General features: G+C 39.1%; 1 protein-coding gene across 7 annotated transcripts in view; it reads left to right on the forward strand.

The window, feature by feature from the left end:
• Positions 1-3,239: 3,239 nt before the first annotated feature.
• LOC140542395 (ankyrin-1-like) overlaps positions 3,240-24,278 on the forward strand; it is a 106,692-nt gene continuing 85,653 nt past the window's right edge. For 5 of the 7 annotated variants that reach the window (XM_072665336.1, XM_072665337.1, XM_072665339.1 and 2 more), the window contains exon 1: positions 3,240-3,548. In XM_072665336.1, coding sequence (XP_072521437.1) covers positions 3,423-3,548 — 126 coding nt within the window. In that variant the 5' untranslated portion in view covers positions 3,240-3,422. The remainder of the gene's footprint in view (positions 3,549-24,278) is intronic. The other 2 variants (XM_072665342.1, XM_072665344.1) reach the window with 2 other exon arrangements.

A 24,278-nucleotide genomic window follows, 5' to 3' on the forward strand; every position in this document is an offset into this window, starting at 1 on the left:
ACTCAGCAAATCCTTTGGCAAATCCAACCTGTTAAGTTTTAATTAGCTGCAACAACACAGACTAGACCAGCAGCTTAGCATTTTAAACTTTGAAACTTAAATATATTAGACAAAATGTTTTAACAAAATTCGAGATGCATTTGTGAGTGGGGCATGGATAACTGTAGATTTACATTTAGATTTATGGCATTTAGAAGATGCTCCAACCAAGAGCTACAGAAGTACTTTGATGTCTACTCAGAAAGTACCCCTAGCTGATGTGAATAGACTACCTTTATGCTTATAATTCTACTTCTAAGCTTAGATACTGCAAAATACAAAAGCAAGCATGCCTAGAAACAAATGATGCACAATAGCTTGCATGCCTAAATGTTAAATGAATCAAAGACATTTAAGTGCAACTACAACCCTTCAAAACTGCAAAATTAGTGTTGAGTTAGGCACTCTTGAAAGGGATAAGCCTTCAAACAGTGAGCGACTCAGCTGTTTGAACTCCCAGGGGAAGCTTGTTCCACCACCTTGGTGCCAGGATGATTGATAGAGAGACAGATACAATGTGTAGCTGCTTGTCTATACATCTTCAAGGTTGGTGGGTCATACTTGAAGCTCAAAGGGATCTTGGGACTGATCATATATTGACCATTGTCATCAAGTGGGGCTGGTCCATTTTGGCTTTGTAAGAAGCCAGTAGAGAGAATGCAATAGAGGAGTGACTTAGGAAGACTGAAGATAGTTCTGGATATGCTATAAGGCACTGGATAAGAAGACGCATAGGGACACCAGCCGGGATAGAGTTGCAGTACACTTACGCATGTCTATTACAAACATGGTTCTTTGTGGAACCAAAGTGTTTTTTCTATGGCATGACTCAAAGAACCATTTGTAAATCGCTGTGAGGATTTGTAATTCCAGTGACCTACTGCAGCTCAATCTTACATGGATTAAACTTCAGGTGAAGGGCTGACATTCAAGCCAAAATACGAGTAGAAACCTAAGTGTCAGAAGATGGGAAAGAAAAGTGGGTTGGGTGTTATCAGCAAAGCACTGGTGGGACAACCCACGAAAAGGTTATTACTGCACCAAGAGAACAAAAGGGGAAACAGAACAGGGCCAAGCATAGAGCCTTGTGGACACTAGAGGTGAGTCTACATGGAGCAGATGTGGACACCCTACATATTACCTAGTATGAGTGCCCCTCCTGGTAGAATTCAAACCACTGCAAGGGCTGATGATTTCAAGACTTGTGAGGATGGACAAGAATCAAAAGCTGCAGTGAGATTTAGGGGAATGATGACTGATGACAGTTTGGCTGATCATGCAGTATTGCTTCTCTGTAAATGCTATGAAGGCAGTTTCTGTAGAGTGCACTGGTTTAAAGCCAGACTTGATGGGGTCCTGGAAGTCGTTCTGCGTGAGAAAGGGAAAAAGTTGATTGTAGAGAAGAAAGAAATGAGTGGTGCTGGTGTGTAGTTGTTGGTGTCAAATATGTCTAATGCTGGCTTCTTTAGAATGGGGGCTGCTACTTTTGAAGGCAGATTATATATGACCTGATGACAAAGAGCTGATTAGGTTGCAAAACCACCAATTGTGTTGAACAGTATGGATAGAATGGGGCCTAGTGGACAGGTGGTTGGATTATTAGATGCAAAAAGGCAAAAAGAGGATGGTGTCTGGAGGAGTGAAAACAAGTGGAACGGAATGGCAGATCTTGTTGACCTTCTCCTTAAAGAAAGTCACAACACATTCATCAGGATGGTGAAAAGAGAAGAGAAAATGATGAAAAGTTTGCAATAGAACATTTGTTGATGCTTCCAGTTTCTCTTTTGGATGCTTTTGCAGCAGTTACTTCCACTGAGAACATAGAAAGTGAATTATATAGTTATAGAGAGTTATTTGTTAACAACAAATAAAGCTAAAGAAGCATAGACACAAGTATCTAAATGGGTATTAAACCATTTTGCCAAATCTTATTTTATTACTTTATTTTTGGTAATTGATTGATTTTTCTAATTAGTTTATTTTTACAGACAATGAAAAAAGAAAAAAGAAATATATTAATGTGATACGAGTATTGTGTTTGTATATGTGGTCCCATCCCTTTTTTCCCTCAGAATATAAAATATTTAACAATAAAATATTGTTAAAATTTCTTCAAACATTGTGATGTTATGTTTTATCATTTCGCCCACTCTGAGTCAAACGTCCAGTAATTTTTTTTACTGTCTAGTCCATTTAAAAATCTGTATGACATACACATCCCCACCATTCCCTTCACATACATACACACACAACACCGTTATTGCATTCTACCACCCACTAGAAGCCGTGATATACCCCCCATAAGTACACGCGGCACGTACACTTCATGGGTTCTGATCACTGCGTCTGGGGTGGGTTTGGGGGGAATGAGAGAGAGAGAGAGAGAGAGAGAGAGCGTGTGTACTGGGCGGGGGGCTGGAGCAGTACAGCAGGTTTCAATGAGGCAGGACCACCTCACGTGTTTAATATTTTTTTCCGTTTGCTCAGAAAACTACCCTCTGCCTCCCCAAAGTATGGGGCGAACTGACCTTCGACATTGATAACAGGACATTTTACTATTCAAGCAGTAAACTGTTAACATTCATTTGCGCCTCGGCAAAGAGGTCTGGATGACGACAGTGAAGTGAGAGAGAGAGAGAGAGAGAGAGAGAGAGAGAGAGAGAGAGCGAGGGAACGCCTGCAGTGGCTGTCTCAAGCCTTTACCGCCGCCGATCCTTTGCGCAATATCGAAAGAGGCGAGAGAGAGAGGGAAAGAGAGAGAGAAAGAGTGTGTGTGTGTGTGTGTGTGTGTGTGTGTGTGTGTGTGTGTGTGTGTGAAAGAGAGAGAGTGCTATGCTGCCGCAGCATTCCGCTCACTAAACGGCTCGTGGATAGTGATGAGAAGTTCGATTCAGTTTACAGAATCGATTCTTCTATGTTGTCCGATTCAGTGAGTCGAACGTCTGATTCCTAAACATATAACGTGAAGGAATGAATTTTACGTGTGTGCTTTCACGTACTGTGTATCACAATCTAAATTATTATTACAATACGTTTATGACTCGATTGTAAAACGAATCAGATAAACCGGTGTGAACCGGTTCAATTGTTCATGAGTTGGACATCGTTACTCGTGGTCCTGCCTGCCTGAGAAATCCCTGCAGCGTAGCTTGCACAGGAGCACTGGAAAGAGCGAGCGAGCGAGAGAGAGAGAGAGAGAGAGAGAGAGAGAGAGCGCAGAGGGAAAAGGGTGAGCAGCCTCATTCCGGCGCTGCGTAAAAGCAACGCTGCTGCTTTCTCGGGTAGCAAAAAAAAGAACCTTCACCAGCATTAGATCCAGCACTCCACCGAGCCTTTCCCTGTAGCAGCAAGAGCAGGCACGAGCTGGCCAAAGCGGCGGCGCCATGGCACAAGCCGCGAAACACCTGCGCAAAAACAAGGATTTAGAGGCTCTAGCGGAGCAAGAGAGGAAGGAGAAGGAGGAAGAGAAGTCGAAGAAGAGGAGCCGCTCGCGGGACAAGAAGCGCAAGGTACGGAGGAGGTTAGAGAGAGGTGTAAAAGTGTGTGGGGGGGGGGGGGGGGGGGGGGAGACAAGGGAAGAGCAGTAGGAAAACGAGCAAATAGACCCTAACCCCCCTCAACACCACCCGCCTTTTTGTATTAAGTCAAGGTGTTGGGACAGTGGTGGCAGAAGGCAGGAGAAAAATCGTACCTGCTGCAAACATTCTGGCGCATGTGAGGCGCAAAGAGGAAAACTACAGTATAGCGCTGTGAGCACGAAGGCTTAGGTCACAAAGCTTTTACAGTGTCGTGCTTATAATCGTAGGTCACGAGCCAGGTTACAGGGCATTTGATCAAGTTCATCTTTTAATATAGGCTATATTTTACTGCATGGTTTCTGCTTCTGTTGAACGGTATAGGGTGATCCCACGTTTCCCCTGGAAAACACTGCAGAGTGCTCTATGACAGCAGCTCACCGTCGGGGTGGCCGAGTGTGTGTGTCTGCGGTGGGATAACCACCGATCTCTCTCTCTCGCTCTCTCTTTCACTCTCTCTCTCTGCCCTTGCCCTGCTCTCTTAGTTTCTCCGCTTTTGTTGCATTTGTTGGCTGAAACCAAATACAACAGGGTTATGTTGTTGATCTGAATTCTGTGTTTGTGTTAGACAAGACAAGAGCCTGAAATGTTGAGCTGCTTTAATGTCTGCATTCGTATCTCTTATTCACATATTCACATATTGTGCTTGGAACTTTATGAAAATTTGCTTTAAGTGTTGCATTATCTGATCATGCAAGCTAGTGTGTCTGCTTAACGGATCTTTCTGGTCCACCTGTCAGTCTCTCTGGACTGTCTGTCTGTCTGCTACTCTGGGTGTCTGTCTAGCCATCTGATGGACTATTAATTTGTATTTCCTTTGCATCTATCTATCTATCTATCTATCTATCTATCTATCTATCTATCTATCTGTGGATTGAGGTCTCAGTATTTCTGGTGATTAATTTCTCTGTCTTTTAGAATTCTACATATATGTTTGTATTTGTATTATTCACTCCTTTTCAGAATGTTGGCGATCCTTCAGCAGCTGAACTTCATGTTCTTTACTGCAACATGCAGCCTGGAATTCATGTTTTTTTTTTTATTTTAGTTCATAAAAGAAATTACAGACAAATATGTTATTAAGGCAGTTATTAGACGTGGAATTTTGATGGCAAGTTTTTTGTGCTGTGCTGTGCTGCCCGTATGAAGATTCTAAATGTTATACATATAAATGTTATGCACATGTCTAGTGGGTGCCATGACTCATGATGGCTCATATTGTATTAAATAAGAAGTATTTCCTTTTCTTTTTTTTCCACCATGTTTTACACATTTATTAGCCACTAGTGGATAGTTGAGGTAATGGATGGAATGGAAGTAGGCCAAGTCATATAGTCTCTATACATTCTGTATTTGAACCCAATTCACACCCATTAAAGAACAACTTTGACAGATTATTATGTTTCAGGAATGTCTTGTGTTTTAAGACAATCATGTAATTATGTACACTAGTTAAAGAATCCTTCTCACATGCACATTTCCTTTTTGGTTAATAAATGCTTAGAGGCTTGCACAAATACTTCATAATACTTGCTCTAATCTTCATAGCCTACTCTACACATATTTGAAAAAGGCGAATTCACAGCAAGGTATAATGAAGAGTATGTGATAGAAGATTAGAAGGCAGAATAGTAGACACATTTCATGTGTGTCTTTATGTAAAAGAAAATGGCTTACCTCTACAATTCTTTGGGTTGTGTGTCACATTTTTTGTGGTTGCATGCCTACTGGCTACTTTGAATTCCATTCTAGGGTAAACAGTACAGATATAGTAAAATTCAGCATTAAGCCAGCACAGGCTCTGTGCTTTATTTGGTCCCATTGGTCAGGTGCTGAGCCAGCAGTCAGCATGCTTCTCTTTCTCTCTTCCTGCCTCCTTAAGAGCATGATTTATATGCTGTGAGATAAGGAGTTATGGCTTTGTGTCTCCCTCGAGCAAATCCCCTTCACCATCTATTTCCCTCTTCTACTGTTGTCTCTAAAAGAGGTTCATGTCATTTTTACTTTGTGCTACATTAAATCCGGTGTGTAATTGTACTGGAAAAACACTCTATGCCTTACACTCTAGCACATTTGATCAAGGCATGCCAGTGTTTTGCATGTTGTGGAGAGTGCATTCCTGGATAGTGCACCAAGTCACCAGTTTATTATTCAATATTTTGTAACATCAACTGATTATTTGCAGATTTTTGCATTGTGGATGTTTTGCATTGTAGTTGACACTATGGTGTCAGACAGAACTATGAGATTGTTGGATAGGTTTTCCAGGTGTAAATTAGAATAATCCTGGCTAATTCAGAGTTAATTGGTTGCTGTTAATTCATTCACAGATTTGAATTTGCTTATCGGTCAAATGCACTTAGCATACTGACAATTAAGATTGCAGCTAGTTAACGTTGCAGCTAGTTAAGTGTTCCCTAATTGATTGCATCTTGATCTTTAAATCCCTTCTGTACTTTCAGAGTGATAGCAGTGTCATCATGCTTTGCACTTTTATTTGTGACATTTCATTCACACTGAACATATAGTATAAATCGCCATACACAAATACATGCACAAGGGAGTATTTTACAAAGCAGAAATTCTTGATATACCAAAGTCAGGTTTGTCCGATCAGAGGACATTCCAAATTTCCACTTGGTTGAAGGTTCAAATGAGCAATGTAAATCCTATACATCCCACAAAGTACAAAACAAAGCTGATGCCCAAAGTATAGTCTTCGGAACCACGCTATAAGGACAAAAGTTTTGAGTTTTTTCCTGCTGTCTGTACTGTTCAGTGCAGACTTTCTGCTATGCTAGTGGGGCATTGCTGTGAGGATTTGATTGCATTCAGTGAAAAAAACGATGCTCGATGCTGGTGCTTAGGCATGGTGCAGTAGGTTCATGTTTATCTGCTCCAGAGAGTCCTATTTTATGCCAATACGTCTCTACAGGGACTAGACAAGCTGTGTGTGTGCATGACACTGACACTTTTGCAAGTGTTCATTTGTGAGTGTGCTGCGGTGCTGCTGTGGCTTGATGTAGTGATTTAAGCTGGTTCATTTGTGTGGTTCTTATGTTCTGTGGGTAATATTCGTTTTGGCCATGGTTAAATAACAATTTAAGCACATTGGGATTGTGCTTCTCTCGGGCAGAATGAATATATGTTTCTGTCCACTCCTCTATAAATTAATGGTCTTCCCGGTTGTATTAGGTATAAACATTACACAGTGTGTCTGTATCGGCACTAGGTATCAACTAGCCTTTAGCCTACTGTTAAAATAACAAGTAAACAAATCAAATAACAAAACACATTATTGATGCACACACGCTGCTACTGCAAGTCTAAATGATGTCAATATCTTAGTTCTTTTGTTACCGTGATTGAACAACAGGAAAAGAAAGCGGATCACACAATTTTTTCAAAGAGTTTTCTTTTTCCCGCCTTTATACTCGGCCCACAATAAAATTCATTCAGAGTCCGCATGTTAAGACAAAAATGTACACACGTTTCACGTTTGCCACGTTGCACATTTTTAACTTAAAAATTAACTTTTAAAAATCAGAAACTGATACATTATTAAAGTTTCCCAGTAACATGTTCACCCTTGAGCTCTTCCAGTAATTTCTCAGGAACTGCACTAGGTTTCTTGCTGATCGATTGTTGTGTCAGTCTTAATGGGATTTTGACTCTGGCTTGTGTTCACATTTTTAATTAACCATTTATTTACCGGAAAATTCTTGTCTAAATAGGCTTGTGTGAAAGGGACCTTCAACCTGCTATGTGAAACTAGACTGGAAGGATTGGCGCTACTTCCAGAAAACCATTTCTGAAGACAAGAAAGATCCTGATTTATTATATTGGGTAGGTAATCACCTCTTGTCAGTGTTAATTTCGGTTTCTTGGGCCAGAAATTATTACTGATTAATAATAAATCATGTATCAGTACTGAATGCAATGCTTTTCCACAGAACTAACGCATATAGATATGATTTCTGAAGACACTTTAGAATAGAATGTTATGTAGCAGTCATGTCAGTCCTGTTCATGCTTTAGTGCAGAGAAACATTTTGAGAAAACTATTGTTTCTCTGATATCTTTTCCTTCATCACCTGTATTATTTTGATGCTAAACTTAGGGTACAATGTTGACCTACCACAATTTATTTTTACTTTAATGTTGAATTTGGCTTATTATACATACAGCTGAAAATGAAACTGCTTACAAAGCCTATTCCCTGCCAGCGGACCAAAAGTGGTATTACAAACTTCTATTACTGCTCCTGGGCATCCACTTTTTAACCACTATAAACTTCATTTGTAAAAATACACTACCTGCCAATTATTTTATATCAGCTGTATTGGCTTGCTTTGAGTAATGGGGAGAGGGAGGCCCATCCTTTTCACTCAGAGAAAGTAAGGACATTTATACTCTCTTGGGCTCCCTATGGCATCAGTGGGGATTGAACCCCTGAAGAAAGGTCCAACTCCTGGTGTCAGTTGTACCACTCGTGAGCTCAGTTTTTTAATTTGACTAAGATATTACTGCAGAATAGTTCTTGCTTCAGGAATATTAAGGTTATGCTGTGCTATCTGCATTTCATAAATTTTACTGCATTTGTAACCACTTTACAAACAAATGTCATGTTTCTTATGTAATGCAAATCTACGTAATCTTAGTTGGCATCAGTCCTTTCATTTTTTCTGGTCTGGGTCTGGCTAAATTAAGTTAGATTTCCACCTTACTTGTGCACCTATTTATTTTTCAGACTCTCTCTGCTCACTTGTCAGACAGGTCTCCTGTTTTGTTTCCTGAAATTGTTACTCTGTTACCCTGTTTGTGGCCCTGAAGGACCCCTGTGTATGAATGACTCAGCAGAACATGGACCCATAAAACTCACTCATATTTATAGCCTTATGTAGGGCTAGCTTGAACTCCGCAATTCAGAACTCATTTAGTTGAGTGAATGTGGGTGTGTGTGTGTGTTCATGTGCATCTGAGAGAAAAAGAGACAGAGAGAGAGAGAGAGAAAGAGAGAAGAATCTGAAAGAGAAAAATGTATAGTGTGAGATCTTAAAGGTTCTAAAAAAATATCAAGAAAATATTCAAGAAAAAATCAGCCCTTCTCAAGCATACATACACCATCTGAGCAATGTATTAGAAATCTGTAGACATACTCATTCAGCAGTTATCTAAGTAAATCATGTGGTAGCAGCGCAAGGCACAGAATGCAGCTATGAGCCAGCAACTTCAGGTAATGTTTACAACAACCATCAGAATGAGGCAAAGATGTGATCTCAGTGATTTTGAGCATGACATGATTGTTGGTGCCAGATGGGCGAGTTTGAGTATTTCTATAACTACTGTTCTGGGATAGTCAACAGCTTCTATACACAGTGGTGCACAATGGTGCAATAAAGAGAAAACATCAAGTGGGAAGACTTCTTCTGTCATTCAAGAACCGAAAGTTGAGGCAGCAGCGAGCTCAGCCTCACCAATATTAGACAGTTGAAGGCTGGTCTGGTGAATCTTGAATGTTGCTGAGAGATACAGATGATGGGGTCCATGAATCAAGCAAGCCTTTTTGACTGTTTTTGCTGACCATATGCATTTCTAACTATATATTTAATTAGTCAGAAAGACAGGCTGTCTATCTATTATATATATTTATGCCTAATAAATGTTTTTAATTGTTTTTATAATATTCTGTACACATTTTGAGCCAAGGTTAGCATGGCAATTTATGTTGAAGTTAGCAGCACAATTCAGCCTAGACTGCTCTCATGGCACAATCATATCGATAATATTGATATTAAAACCATAGTATCAAAAACAGTCTACTGGTTAGCGTTGATCTTACTAAGCATCTGTAGAAATACTGTGTTCTTTACAGTAGTAATAAATGAATTAAACTCTTAAGCAGCCCATTATTTGTCAGTTTTTTCAAAAAGCAAAATATATTACAACAAAATATAACAAAATATATTGCAAGCCTGTGTGTGACTGGACAACCTGGATCCTAACTATGTATTTAGGAGCCCTTTAATAAGTATCCTTGATGTAACATATTGAAGTTTAATGTATCATATAAAGAGCAGAGGGAACATAGGAATCTGGGAGCATAGGTGCACCGATGTTCCCACAGTGAATATGATTATGAGATTATGAAAACGTTTTTTTCAATGGCTGAATTCAAAACTGCAGGTTATGTATAAGGCGGTTGCAGCATGCAAACCCATTAGTATTTAACAAAATATTAGTGAACTGGAGGCCTTTGCGGAGGCTATGAGGAATGAGCTAAATTCCCCAGGAATGCTGTTCTAATCTAAGATTGGACATATGAGTGTGTCTTGTTATGTAATTTAAATCACATACTTTTACATTTTGTGTTAACTCTTATTTTTTTAGAGCAAGACCTACACCAAATAGAACCTACATTTGCAGTGCCCCACCTAATGTTAAAATCTTTGACAACATTTGAATCTGAAGCTGTTCTTTACATTGTATCAAAAATGTTCTTTCTCCTGTAATGTGGACATTTAGGAGATAAATTTAGCAACAGCAACAATTTGTACACAGATTTAGACAGTAGGTCTCAGGGTCTGCTTTGGCCCAAACATGCTAATCCCTTTTATTCTGATATCCCAACCATTTCATAATTCCTTCAGCCCAAACACAGAGATCAGATACAGTGGGGAAAAAGTATTTATTCAGTCACCAATTGTGTTTTTAAGTTTTCCCACTTAAAAAAATGAGAGAGGCCTGTAATTGACAAAGAGACAAAATGAGAAAACAAATTTCTGAAAATCACATTGTCTAATTTTTAAAGAATTTATTTGCAAATAATGGTGGAAAATAAGTATTTGGTCACCTACAAACAAGCAAGATTTCTGGCTGTCACAGACCTGTAACTTCTTTAAGAGGCTTCTCTGTCCTCCACTCATTACCTGTATTAATGGCACCTGTTTGAACTCGTTAACAGTATGAAAGACACCTGCCCACAACCTCAAACAGTCACACTCCAAACTCCACTGTGGTGAAGACCAAAGAGCTGTCGACAAAATTGTAGAGCTGCACCAGGCTGGGAAGACTGAATCTGCAATAGGCAAGCAGCTTGGTGTGAAGAAATCTACTGTGGGAGCAATAATGGATAAGAGCGTCTGCTAAATGCCGTAAATGTAAATGTAAATTTAATCAGAAAATGGGAGACCTACAAGACCACTGCTAATCTCCCTCGATCAAGAGCTCCACGCAAGATCTCAGCCTGTGGGGTCAAAATGATCAAAAGAACGGTGAGCAAAAATCCCAGAACCACACGGGGGGACCTAGTGAATGACCTGCAGAAAGCTGGGACCAATGTTACAAAGACTACCGTCAGTAACACACTACGCCGCCAGGGACTCAGATGCAGTGCCAGACGTGTTCCCCTGCTTAAGCCAGTACATATCTGGGCGCGTCTGAAGTTTGTTAGAGAGCATTTGGATGTTCCGGAAGAGTATTGGGAGAATGTCTTATGGTCAGATGAAACCAAAGTAGAACTGTTTGGTACAAACACAACTCGTTGTGTTTGGAGGAGAGTGAATGCTGAGTTGCATCCAAAGAACACCATACCAACTGTGAAGCATGGGGGTGACAACATCATGCTTTGGGGCTGTTTCTCTGCAAAGGGACTAGGATGACTGGTCCGTGTACATGAAAGAATGAATGGGGCCATGTATTGTGAGATTTTAAATGCAAACCTTCTTCCGTCAGCAAGGACATTGAAGATGAAACGTGGTTGGGTCTTTCAGCATGACAATGATCCCAAGCACACTGCCAGGGCAACAAAGGAGTGGCTTCGTAAGAAGCATTTCAAGGTCCTGGAGTGGCCTAGCCAGTCTCCAGATCTCAACCCCATAGAAAACCTTTGGAGGGAGTTGAAAGTCCGTGTTGCCCGCCGACAGCCCCAAAACATCACTGCTCTAGAGGAGATCTGCATGGAGGAATGGACCAACATACCAGCAACGGTGTGTGCCAACCTTGTGAAGACTTACAGAAAATGTTTGACCTCTGTCATTGCCAACAAAGGATATATAACAAAGTATTGAGATGAACTTTTGTTATTGACCAAATACTTATTTTTCACCATTATTTGCAAATAAATTCTTTAAAAATCAGACAATGTGATTTTCAGAATATTTTTTCTCATTTTGTCTCTCATGGTTGAGGTCTACATATGATGTCAATTACAGGCCTCTCTCATCTTTTTAAGTGGGAGAACTTGCATAATTGGTGACTGACTACATACTTTTTTTCCCCACTGTATCTGACTGAAATGTATCCACACTGACGTCAATCTAACAAAGCATTGTAAATGCATGTTTTTAACAACCTTTTAACTGTGTGGTTATTTGGTAAAGTTTTAGTAATTACATCCACTAATTATAATGGCTCTCTTTAACCCTAACCCTAACTTTATTCAGTTGTAAATAGTTATATAATTTTACAGTTTCAGGACTTGTTGCAGGCAACATGAAATATGCTGTAATTATTTCATAAATCAATTACAAGTATTCTCCTAGGACAGCCCCTGGAGGAATGCACTGTATTCTGCTTATAGACATGAACTTCATTTCTTCTGCTCTTGGAATAAAAGTGCTGACAGAGCTTGTTTTTGCTTGTCAAGGCATAATGAGGACAGTACTGTTCCTAGATCGGTCATTTTGTTCAGGAGACCATTGTTGATGTCCCACTTGAAATACGTCTGTCCCAATTTACCCCTACCAAAGAGGATCAGTAGCTGATCTGGTAGGGTTTGTTTATTTGTACTTAAGGAAAGGAAGGATTGGCGTACTAGAGATTAGAGATTATAAAACTGAATTTAAGTGCTTTCAGTAGCAAAGGAAAATCTTTATGTTAGAGTTGCTTAATGCCGCATCATTTAACTCAAGCAAATTAAGAGGAGGATTTCTTGCAGTTGCCATGGTAATAGATACCCTGTGGTTTGATGCCACCCAACCCCATTTGATCTGTTTTTAAGAGAGGCTTTCCACTCCAAATTTTACAATTATGCCTGTTCTAGTGGACATGTAGTTTATGCACATCAAAAATTTCTACACACCCTCCCTGTGCTTGTAGTTATACTAATAACAATGGAACTGAAAAAGATTATTTTTATTTCTAAGCTTTACTGCTTATACATTAATTTGTTTATATATATATTTTTTTTTACAATTGTGTTATAGAATATAATTTGGAAAAGAATGCAATTATTATTATACCATATCATTATTATTATATTTTTACAACAGATTTACAGTCGTTATTTACCTGACACTGGACATTAAATAGAGTCTCAGTTTTCAAATTCTAGATATGTGCCTAATTCTAAACAGAATGGCCACATTAAACTGTGTGTCATGACATCATACAATTCGTAGAAATTATTTGACTAGATCTTTATGGAGGTATTATTTAGCAGTGTGTACACAGACATGTTTGTCTTAGAAGGGGACATTATGTAGGTGATTTACCCGGTCCTGTAAAAGACCTGCTTGATGACTGCAACTGTCCTGTCCTCTTGATGCTGTGCCGCAGCAAAACATTATAGGAAATAAGCAGAGCCAAGTATTAAAGCAGAGAGCGGCTGTGGGATCCGGCCATCATAAATTTTTATAGCAAATGCAGCTTAATGTCACAGAAGAAGAGAGGCAGAGAGAGGGAGAGAGAGAGAGGTTGCATGTCAAATTTCTGCAGAACAGAAGCCAAATACCAAGGGTTAAATCATAATTAAAGTTCCAAAGATTTTTTTTGCAAAATGATATTAAAATGTAAAATGTGAGTTTAAAGGGTTATTTTTACCTACCTGCAGATGCATGATGACATAATCAAAACTCAGAAGACGTTTTAGAGGCACATGAAATTCATTACATTTTGATGGATACATGAAAAGAAAAACTGTTAATCATGACTTAAATAACATGGTATAAAGGTGAATTTTGTTTTTATGTTAACTAAAACAGGAGTGCCCAAAACTTTTGTCATGGAGGCCAATGTACACTGTTTATGGTAAATTTAGGGTCAAAAAGACAGAACAGCTCACTAATACATTTCCGTTGCATTTATATGTGAAAATGTTAGCACTACATACTTATGTAACCAAAGATACAAGGCACAAAGACTTTAAATTCAGTGATATTCTTTACTCTGGTGGCCTCCAAATTTCCTTACGGCCCAACATTACCCTTGCAGTCTTTTTTATGTCTGTCTGAAATAAAATAGAAGATACAACTAAAAGATCAGTTTCATGGCTACATGTGAACTGAGTATGTAAATGTAGTACTAGTAAGCTACTAATAATACTTTTGGTACAATTTATCATTATCATCATTACATAAATAAAATATCAAATTATAACATTTCTATAAAATTTAGTCATATCAAGTCTATTCTAGTCAAAATCTAACCAACTGGCTATATTTGCGCTGTCAACACTACGACCCCTGATTCCTATCACCACCATTGTGAAAAGACTAAAATAAAACTGAAATGCTTAATCAGTCCAAAGAACCTATTCTTATCTACATATCTCAAATTAGGAATTAAGTAATAACTATGATGTCTTAAGAGTAATGTTTGGAGAGTAACAAAATATACACTGAACTGTGAGTTTATTAGAAACTTGGCCATTTTATTAGGCACATATAGTTGCAGTAATTTGTTAGACAGCCTGTTAATTTTTTGAATGGAGGAGCTTCCACAGTACAACAGTGATACCAGCATCATCCCAAATAATATAGTCAGAGATGATCCAGTGGTGGTCCCTCTTGTAAATGAATGGTGTAGAGAGTGACCTACAAGAATGTGGTAGGTATTTCAGACAAAGTGGCTTCAAGGTATCCTGTCAACTGAGATGATGTATCTTAAAAAAAAAACAAAGAGACAGACATTGCCCCCTAGTGTTCATGTAAAAAAGGTTCAAATACTCAAAGTTCTCTTTACTTCCTTTTTCTTCCATCTCAACTACTGTTTTAAGACCATTTGTAATGTTGCGTTTCTAGCAGCTTAATCTGCTGCACCAGTAGTTGCAGCAGTTGCACCATGTTTGTCTGATACCTTGCAGTGTCCTTTCTGGATCTACTGGCTTTGGCATGAGAAGGCAAAGTCTAGCCAGAATGATTTCCCAGCTATGAAGATCTACCCTTCTTCATCTCGTTTTCTCTCTAAGAGATTTAACTGAAACACAAAACACTATCATGAATAGAATATCAACATATGTAAAAAAGTGTTAATAAAAACTGAAAGAAAATGAAAGATAATTAAAAAAAAAACTAACAAAACCTTAAGGGATACTGGGAAGCCCCTGTTATAAGTGTGATTCTGTGATAAGAAGCATGAGTAGGAGCATAAGAAGCTGTGTCTCCCAGAATGCACTATTTTCACAGCAATCTGCTATATTTATGGAATACAGTAGATTACTGCAAGAGTTCTGCTCTACATTTACAACTGAGTATAGTGCATGATGCAGTGTAAAAGATTCCTTTTAGGCAAACACAGCATTGTTTACAGCATCCGCTGTGTCTGCATTGAAACTGAAATGTCCTCATGAGGATGAGCCACTAAATTGGTCTGAATCTGCCGATTTGCATGTTAAAGTCTTTCATATGACAATCACCATACATTCATTATTTCTAATCAAAACTGTGTTTTTAGCAAAAATAGTTCTACATAGTACTGAAAAGGGATTATTTCGCTCGTAACAATAGTGGAACCCTTTTCTGTGTTGTTGTATATACAACTATTTTTCCACCAGGAAGACTATTACCAGCGCCTCTGGTTGGAACAGAGGTCAAGGTTGCCTGGTTAACTTCAGTATATAATATTATTATTATTAATATTAATATTAACTTTTTAATCTTTTTGAATATGGACAAACTATCATATTGCTTTTGTATTGTTATTGTACTGTGGTTCTAATTAGCCTTGCAATATATGGACAAACTGCAATGGGATTAGTCAAAATGATCATTGCACACCAAAAACATTCAATGATTTGTTAGAGACTATTTCTTGAGTTCTGAGGAATTAATTTTCAAATGCTAATATTTCAATGATTAGCAAATGATATTTTGTGCATATACTACAAGCTGCAGAAATAAACCGTAACTGCCACCCCTGTCGTCCGTTCACTGCAATATGCTTTTTCTGTTAACTTCCCCTGCTTAACATCTCTCTCTTGCTTGTTCACTCACCTATCTTCCAAAGGTAAATGAACCAGTTCTGTCCCTGCAAATCTACTGTGTCCATTTATAGGAGTGGGAGCTGCTCGGGCTCCAGATGGTCCTGGTGATAGCTCAGCACCTCACACTGCTTTTGATCAACGCTAGGCGCACAGTTACGTCAGACACACTGCTGCCTCACAGGGGGGAATCCTGCTGGAACTGGAGAGGAGATGCAACTTGATGAATATCTGTTTCGTTTTCTGTGAGTGCGTGTATGTGTGTCAAAAGCTGTGTCTTGTCTTCATGTAGTCTGTATCAGTGTGTTCTTTTGTGGGGGAAATTATACCAATCAAATATAGATATGGTTAATTGGAAATATCCCTGTATTTTATGTGGGCTATAGGAAAAGGTGCATGGAAAGGTACATGTCTGGGCCCCAATGCCCTTGTACTCTCTCAAGCTGGTAGGAGGTTGTCAGCTTACTCACTCAGGCTGAAGAGGCAACAGCTGGTACAGCAACAGCTATCATTAGCCTTTGTCTCTGTCTTCCTTGCATGCACACACACACACTGACACACAAACACAATGCCCAATGTGTGGTACACTGAATATAGAATTAGCTGCAGACGCTCTGCAAGCATAGAGGTACACAAACTATTTGATTTATGTTGTATATTGATCACTGCCTGTAAGTCATACCTCACTGATAAGTTTTTCTGCATTCATTCCACTAGATTTCAGATGAAAATATCATGCTCTTTACTTAACTACTTTCTGCAGCATGTCCCCCTAAATACAGATTTTCAAGTCATTGGCGTACCATTCTCTCGCCACAAATTTGATTTATCTGCTTATTCATGCAGTTATCTACTCAGTCAATTATATGACAGCAGTGCAATGCAAAGAATTATGCAGATATGGACAGGAAGCATCAACCATCAACAGTGGGTAAAATATAAAAATATTTTGACAGTGGTGTGATTGTTGGTACTATATGGGTATTTAAATAACTGCTGGAATTTTCATTCTCAACAGTCTCTAGTGTTTATTCAGTATAATTCGATAATTAATAATATAATTCAATAAAACCAAAATCAGTAATCTGATTATGGAAATCCCTTGTTGATGTGAGAGGTTGACAGAGAATGGACAGACTGGTTTGAGCTGACAGAAAGGCTATGGTAAAGAATTAGTGTTGAGAATTGTGTGAGAATTAGTTTCTTTAAACATTATTTATCATCACTTGATTATCTTCACACAATTTGCCCATTTTCTAATGGCTATTACCAAGATGATGATGCACCATGAGTTCAATGTTATTCAATGAGTTCACTGTTATTCAGTGTATATATTGTAATATAAGAGGAGATTTAATACATGAAAGTGCACCTAAAAATGGAGAATCTCAAAGAAAAGTGTGTAATGTCTGGTAATGATAGTTTTACTGTACCCGGATTTCAGATATCCAGTAAAGAGTACTTCAGCTGCTGCAGATTTGAATGAAACACAACTAGCTTAAAATGAAGCAATGAATAATCAGATAAGCTTCTGTCTATTACAGCCAGGACAGAACATATGAATTATAACTGTCAAAACAGTACAGGGTAACAACGATAAGACTTTTGTCATTTGTGCATTTTAAATGCTTCCCATAAGCAATAATTGTGTATTATGTGTAGTTTTTTTTAAAAAGGTGCACGTATTTGTCACTGTACAGCGAAATGTGTCTTCCGCATTTAACCCATCTGGTAGTGAACACACACTCACACACACACATGTGTTAGGAGCAGTGAGTACGTACACACACACACACACACACACACAGGTGGGCAGCCAACTCCAGCGCCCGGGGAGCAGAGAGGGTAAAGGGCCTTGCTCAAGGGCCCAACAGTGGCAGCTTGCCGAGCCCGGGAATCGAACCCACAACCCTGTTATCGATATCCCGGCGCTCTAACCGCTGAGCCACCACTGCCCCTTAGCCACCACTGCCCCTTAAAAAGATTGGACGCTTCACGATTTTGCGTGTCATCCTTACCACACATGCAAAACTGTATATACACACATGAGAATGTTTCAGAGTTTTACAGATGCATAATATTCTAAATATAACGTGTTATATTCTGCACTGAAAAATGCAGGGTTTGGGGAGAGAATGCATTGATTTGCTTTTGTATAATTTGCATCCCCAGACCGGCTGGGAAAATGCAGCCTCAGGCTTTTCTACCACCAGAGGTAATCCATACTGTGTATTACAGCTTCTTCCATCAAACTGATCTTTCACTTCCTGCCTCCCCCCTCTGAACCTCTGCCCTTGGCTGACTGAGACATGTTCAGTGTCCAAATGTTTTTTTGTTTTTTTTTAACTCTTTGCTTCTTAAATAAAGATGCTATAAAATGTTAATTAAGAGATGTTTTGCTTTCTTAAAGGACCATTTTTGGGTTCCATAAAGAATTTCCATATATTTTGCTATATTGCTGCATTTTGCTGCTCTGCCTTAACAAGCCTTCCAGGGCCTGCTGCCAAGAAACATCCTCTCAGCATGATACTCCCATCACCATGCCTCATGGTGAGGATGGTGGGTTTGTTGTACACCAAACACATCATCTAGTCTGATGGCCAAAAATCCACTCTCCCATAAAACCTTGTCTGGTAAAAAACCTAGGCAACAGCTGTACACAGAGTCTAATCCATCTCAGCTGCTGAAGCTTTTAACTCCTTCAGAGTAATCATACGTGTTCTAGTAGCCTCACTCAGTAGGTCTTCTTTTTGCACGATCACTTAGTTTCTAAGGATACCTGCTCGTGGCAGATTTACATATCCTTCCTTAATGAAGGATTTAACTTAAGGATGGATTTGATTAAACTCCAGGGGATGTTCAGTAACTAAAGAAATAGCTAAAGAGTGTAGCTAAGAGTAGCTAAAGGTGCTCACAATCCTCCTTGTAGATGAGTTTGCAGAATTAGAAATATAAATTAGAAATTATAATTAGATATAGCAGAAATGTACCCTGACAGCCCTGTGGACTTTGTCAGTAATGCACACATTTAAGCTGCATTTCAAAGCTTAGGCTGCAACCATGGTAGGGCAGTTCCTCAGTACTGTCTTTTGAAAACGTGGTCACAGAAATGGCATCAGTTGCATCCTCCAAATCGCTTTTCTGGACTGTATGTAAAGGGTCCTGTAAATTGGAACAGCCTTTTTTGAACACAGCAGCCAGGAAATGCAGCCCGTCTAGGCTCCAGCCTAGGCTTTGGAACACAGCTTTACTCTGTGATTTTGCAAGTCTGGGAAAGGCCAGAGATTTAGAGTGGTGTGTAGATAAGATAAGATAAGATAGTCCTTTATTAGTCCCACAGTGGGGAAATTCCCAGTGTAACAGCAGAAAAGGATAGCAAGACACTCAGTTACAAAAATTTGGATAAATAATTTACACTATATACACAATATAAATAAGAATTAAAAGAGCAATAACAATACTATTTACAGCAAAAGACTCTTAATTGCACATGGGGGGGGGGGGGATATTGCACATATTATTCCCTGAACATGAACATGTGTGTGTAGTTAAGTGTGTGTGTATGTGGTCCGCTGGGAGCAGTGCTGGTTGTGCAGTCTGACGGCAGCAGGAAGGAAGGACCTGCGATACCGCTCCTTCACACACTTGGGGTGAAGCAGCCTGTCGCTAAAGGAGCTGCCCAGTGCTGCCAGAGTCTCATGCATGGGGTGGGAGCTGTTCTCCAGCATGGATGCCAGCTTGGCTGTCATCCTCCTGTCTCCCACCACCTGCACTGGGTCTAAGAAGCACCCCAGGACAGAGCCGGCCCTCTTTATGAGTTTGTCCAGTCTCTTCTTATCTGCCGTCGAGATGCTACTGCCCCAGCAGACCACTCCATAAAAGATGGCAGATGCGACCACTGTGTCGAAGAACGTCCTCAGGAGAGCTCCCTGCACTCCAAAGGACCTCAATCTCCTCAGCAGGTAGAGTCTGCTCTGGCCTTTCTTGTAGAGTGCAGCAGTGTTGACTGACCAGTCCAGTTTGTTGTTCAGATGAACACCCAGGTATTTATAAGAGTCCACACTCTCGATGTTCATACCCTGAATGTTCACTGATGGAGGGGGGTGTCTGCACCTGCGGAAATCCACCACCATTATATCATATATCTTGCATGTGAACAACCTGGTCACATTACATTGACAGTGTGCTTATATTTCCCTTAAGCATAGCAGCCATTCTCTTGGCCAGCAGGTAGAAATTGTTAACTGGTCTGTGCCTGTGAGTGAAATCACAAAGGGATGTTTCGGTGGGTTATTATTATTACGAAATGACAAAAATGTGAAGGCTTCTTATTGATATCTGACAGGGACGTGCTAAGAATGTGATCTGAGGCACAGTTCTCATCTATTACTATTACTAAAGGCCAGGAATATGGAAAATGTCATAATCATGCACATATATTCTAGTGCAACAAACAAATATCTGGAGCATTGCAGTTTCTTGCATCTGCACTTTCTTTGTAATGCTACAGCATTGGGTGATGGAGGTTGAACAAAATTTGCAGACAGATTACAAGATACAGAATTCTCTCCAATCTACCATTGCTAAAACAATAAATAGCTGCAGCAAAAAGGCTCACCCATTACATTTTCCATTTCACACTGTGAGTGTCATCTATGACACTTAATCCAGTAACTTAACAAGAGTTAGAATTAACAAGAATTAATCTAGCTTTTTGTAATAGCACAAGTAGATGTTCAACATCATTATGTCCAAAACTGATGGTGCAGTAAGATCTTGAGCTATGTCTTCTTTTCCTGCACTGGTCTTTTATGTAGGACATGGTACCTTTTAGGAGAATTACTACCAGAATATGGATTTTTTCCACACTTCATGCACCATCCTCTCCCCCCATGTGCATACTCCTCATTTCTGCTGCTTCCTTATGATTCAGTGTTCTGCTGACTTGCTGAAATTTGATCTACTTGATCTACTATGTCTCAGACTGTCTTCTTTACTGTTTCCACTCTTCCATTTCTCAGTGAACGGGTCGGTGCCTTTTAAAGAGCATCAAGAGTTACAGAGTTGTAGCAGATTATTTTCCTTCTCATTACCTTCATGTTCAGTAAGCAAGTCATTTCATTCAATCTAAGCCAAAGCTTCTTTGCTGTATTTATTTCAAAGACACTCACTTTGAAATGCTAAACCTGGCTATCAACCCAAAGATCTAGTTGTGTGGGTGTGTTTTTCTATGTGTGTGTATTAGAGTGCTAATTTTATAGAGAAAAAACTCTCTGTCAGTGCCATCTCCAGTAATTAATCCTGGGAATGAATGTGCAACCCCCACCTATCTACTGTGTGTTTCTAAAAGTGTAAAACAGAGGGCAGGCAAAGACCATGAAGAGGCACAGTCAAAGCAAGCAGTATGTCCAGAGAGGGATAGCATAGTCAAGAGTGAACTGGAATGCAAAAGGATGCAAGATAACAGCAAAAAAACAGTGCCAGCCTCCACAGGATGGGACTGCAGCAGCTTAGCAGGACCTGGGGCAAGGAAGGACCAGGAACAGAGTCCAGGTCAGGGTGACTCCAGGAACAAAGTCTAGATTAGCAACTGGGCTTTCTTTGCTTTGAGGACCAAGTCAATGAGTTCTGTGTCACTGGTTCAGCAGTGAAAGCTGGGGCCAGTGTTTCAGCTGTGAAGTCTGACTGATCAAAGGAGCTGGCACTGGAGAAGCAGCTTATGGAGCCATCAGAGCAGCCCCCTGTGGAGTTAGCACTGGAGTGACCGGTAGAGTTGGCACTGGAAGAGCCAGTTGAACAGAGGAGACTGGACCGGACAATTGGGATGCCAGAATAAATGCTAATGTTCTCCCAGTGTAGAGAGAATTGAGTTCTACCAATCTCTTCCGAAGTAACAGTTATTTTATTATTATTTTTTAACACAAACAATATACAGAGAGCAGCATTAATCAAAACCCATTTATTACAATAACAGGCAAAATCTGCAAATGAAAAAAATTGCATACTAGTTCTAGTTAACATTATTTGGTACACATATGGTGTGATACACATGAATATACTACAGACTGTCAGAATATGACACTGTGCTGTCTGTCACAGCTATTATAAATGTACTGTTAATGTACAAATTGTAAATGTATGTATTGCTTTTTGGCATTAATATTGAGAAACATTTTTTTTCCATTTCAGAACTGAAAGAATGAACAAAGATAACATAAATTCTTGCCAGCAGACTAATAGTTGGACAGACACACACATATGCATGCATGCACAAACCCAACACCTTTATGCCCTTTACCCCTATCCAAGTCAGTGATCACAAAAACGGATCTGCAGTAGTCTTGTGCAGCATCTTCAATTATTCATGCAGTTATAGATTTCTTTACTCATTTGGTGTGAAAGGAGAGAAGGAGGGAGAGAGAGAAAAAGAAAGACACATCTGTGTCAAAGACAAAAAAGTGAAAGTGATCTATGTATTTGATTTAGTCATCATTATTTCTTGTAGGTCTGCAGCAAAGGCTAATGCAGGAGACTGACATCAGGGGGAAAAGGTTGGCTAAGTTGGCTTTCTCCTTTAGTCAGTTAGTGAGGTTAATCAGTATTAGGGACTGTGGTGTTTAAAAGAGCAGTACCTGTATGATTCAGACTAAATATCCAAAATTGTTCAAAGAGACACCTCCTTTAAAGAGCTACATCAGAGGAATCCATTTTTCGCAAAAGCTTTCCACTAGCTGTTTGAATGTGCCTGAAAGAAATTGATGTATTTACATTTTAGTTTTCACTTTTTGACATAGCAGATGTTCTTTATATTGTGGCATAATTCATGATGATTGGAAATAGAATGCTCCAAAATGACTTGGAATAAAATCTTTTCATGCTGACTTTTGGATATGAGGTTTTTGCATTACAGTGGTGACATTTATGTGGAAGTGTATTGCTGCATTGTAAAAAAAAGCTTATTCACTATAAAAAGCTTATTTACTGTAATGTCACTTTTATAGAGGGATTGAGTATTAAAGCTCTACTGGATTGATCATGAATCGTCCAAGTTTGGATATCTTGACTTTAGTGTGAAACTTGAGATTTCAAAATCCTTCACAGTGTTCAAAAACGTATGGAACTGCCATGTATGCCATCCAGTGTCAAATGCAATATTGAGTCGGGTCAGAAAGATGCTCTAGTGCATTTGGTAGCTGATTCATTTGATAAAAACAACATAATTTGACATAATTACAAGATATTTTAGGTCATAATTACATGTTGTTTTATTGACATAATATTTCATAACATTGAGATACTTTCCTATAATTATGAGATGGTGAATGTTATAATTTTTTTGACATAATGTATATATGTAGAATAGCATGATGCTTGTATGAGATGGTGTATAATTGCTAGCATCTTTATGATATAATATCTCATAATAACAAAATATATTCTCATAATATATAAGAGATAAGAGATCTTTCATAATTATGACACAAGATCTCATAATAACGGCATGCTGTTTTTTTTTTTTATTAAAACATGTCAGCAAAACGCTTCCTCTCAATACAAGAAAACTTTTCGATAAAATATCCTTACTGAATTCCTGAGAATGCTTCATTCAGAACATGGTGTGGATACCACCTCGCTGAGTGGTAAAAGAAAATCGATAATACTGTACAAACTGAAGGACACAAAGAGGTCATACACCACCCAGAAAGTACCCTTGCAGTATGTGCTAGAATGCATGTGGGCTTGACCACACACACACACGGCCATCCACCCCTGAAAATCATGGCATTACACACAGCTTATTTTCCCTGAGATTTATCTCAATGTCAGAATTTACACAATATATTTTTAGCTGCACATGTGTGTGAAGCTAAGCACTGCAGTGCAGAAGGGGCTGCAGTATTATGTCAGCATAAAGTGAGAGGAATGACTAACCTTTTTGAACCTGAGTAATATATCATGAAGGTCTGTATTTATGCATGATGCTTATCAGGATTAATGCCTCCGCTTACATAAACTTTTAAACATTTATCATCCATAGTGTCTGTATATATATTTATAGTAAGCTATGAATTTGGGGCATGCAAGTATGTTATATGTTGTCAGTCAGCCTGGTTCATCACATTAAATAGTTAAATAGCTCCACAAACATTTAAACAATTTCCAATCCATCAGATTACAGAACAGAAGCAATTTACCTTTATTTAATTTCAGCAAAAGTCATCTCAAAATCGCTCAGTGTTGTCTTTATTAGAGCATAGCACTGACGGTGCAAAAACCTTTTGCTTCAGAGGTTTTATAAACTTGGAAGGTTTGGAAGTTGTTCAGAGAAAAGAGGTTACAGACACATCCATGACAGGCTGCATGGCAAAGTTTTGAGAGCTACCCATGCGTCTTTCATGCTCCATTTGTGCAGAATGCTGTCCAGTCTGTTGCAGCTATTTTTAAAAGCTCCCCTTTACCCTTTA

This window comes from Salminus brasiliensis, chromosome 20 (assembly GCF_030463535.1).
Source record: "Salminus brasiliensis chromosome 20, fSalBra1.hap2, whole genome shotgun sequence".
NCBI classification, from domain to species: domain Eukaryota; kingdom Metazoa; phylum Chordata; class Actinopteri; order Characiformes; family Bryconidae; genus Salminus; species Salminus brasiliensis.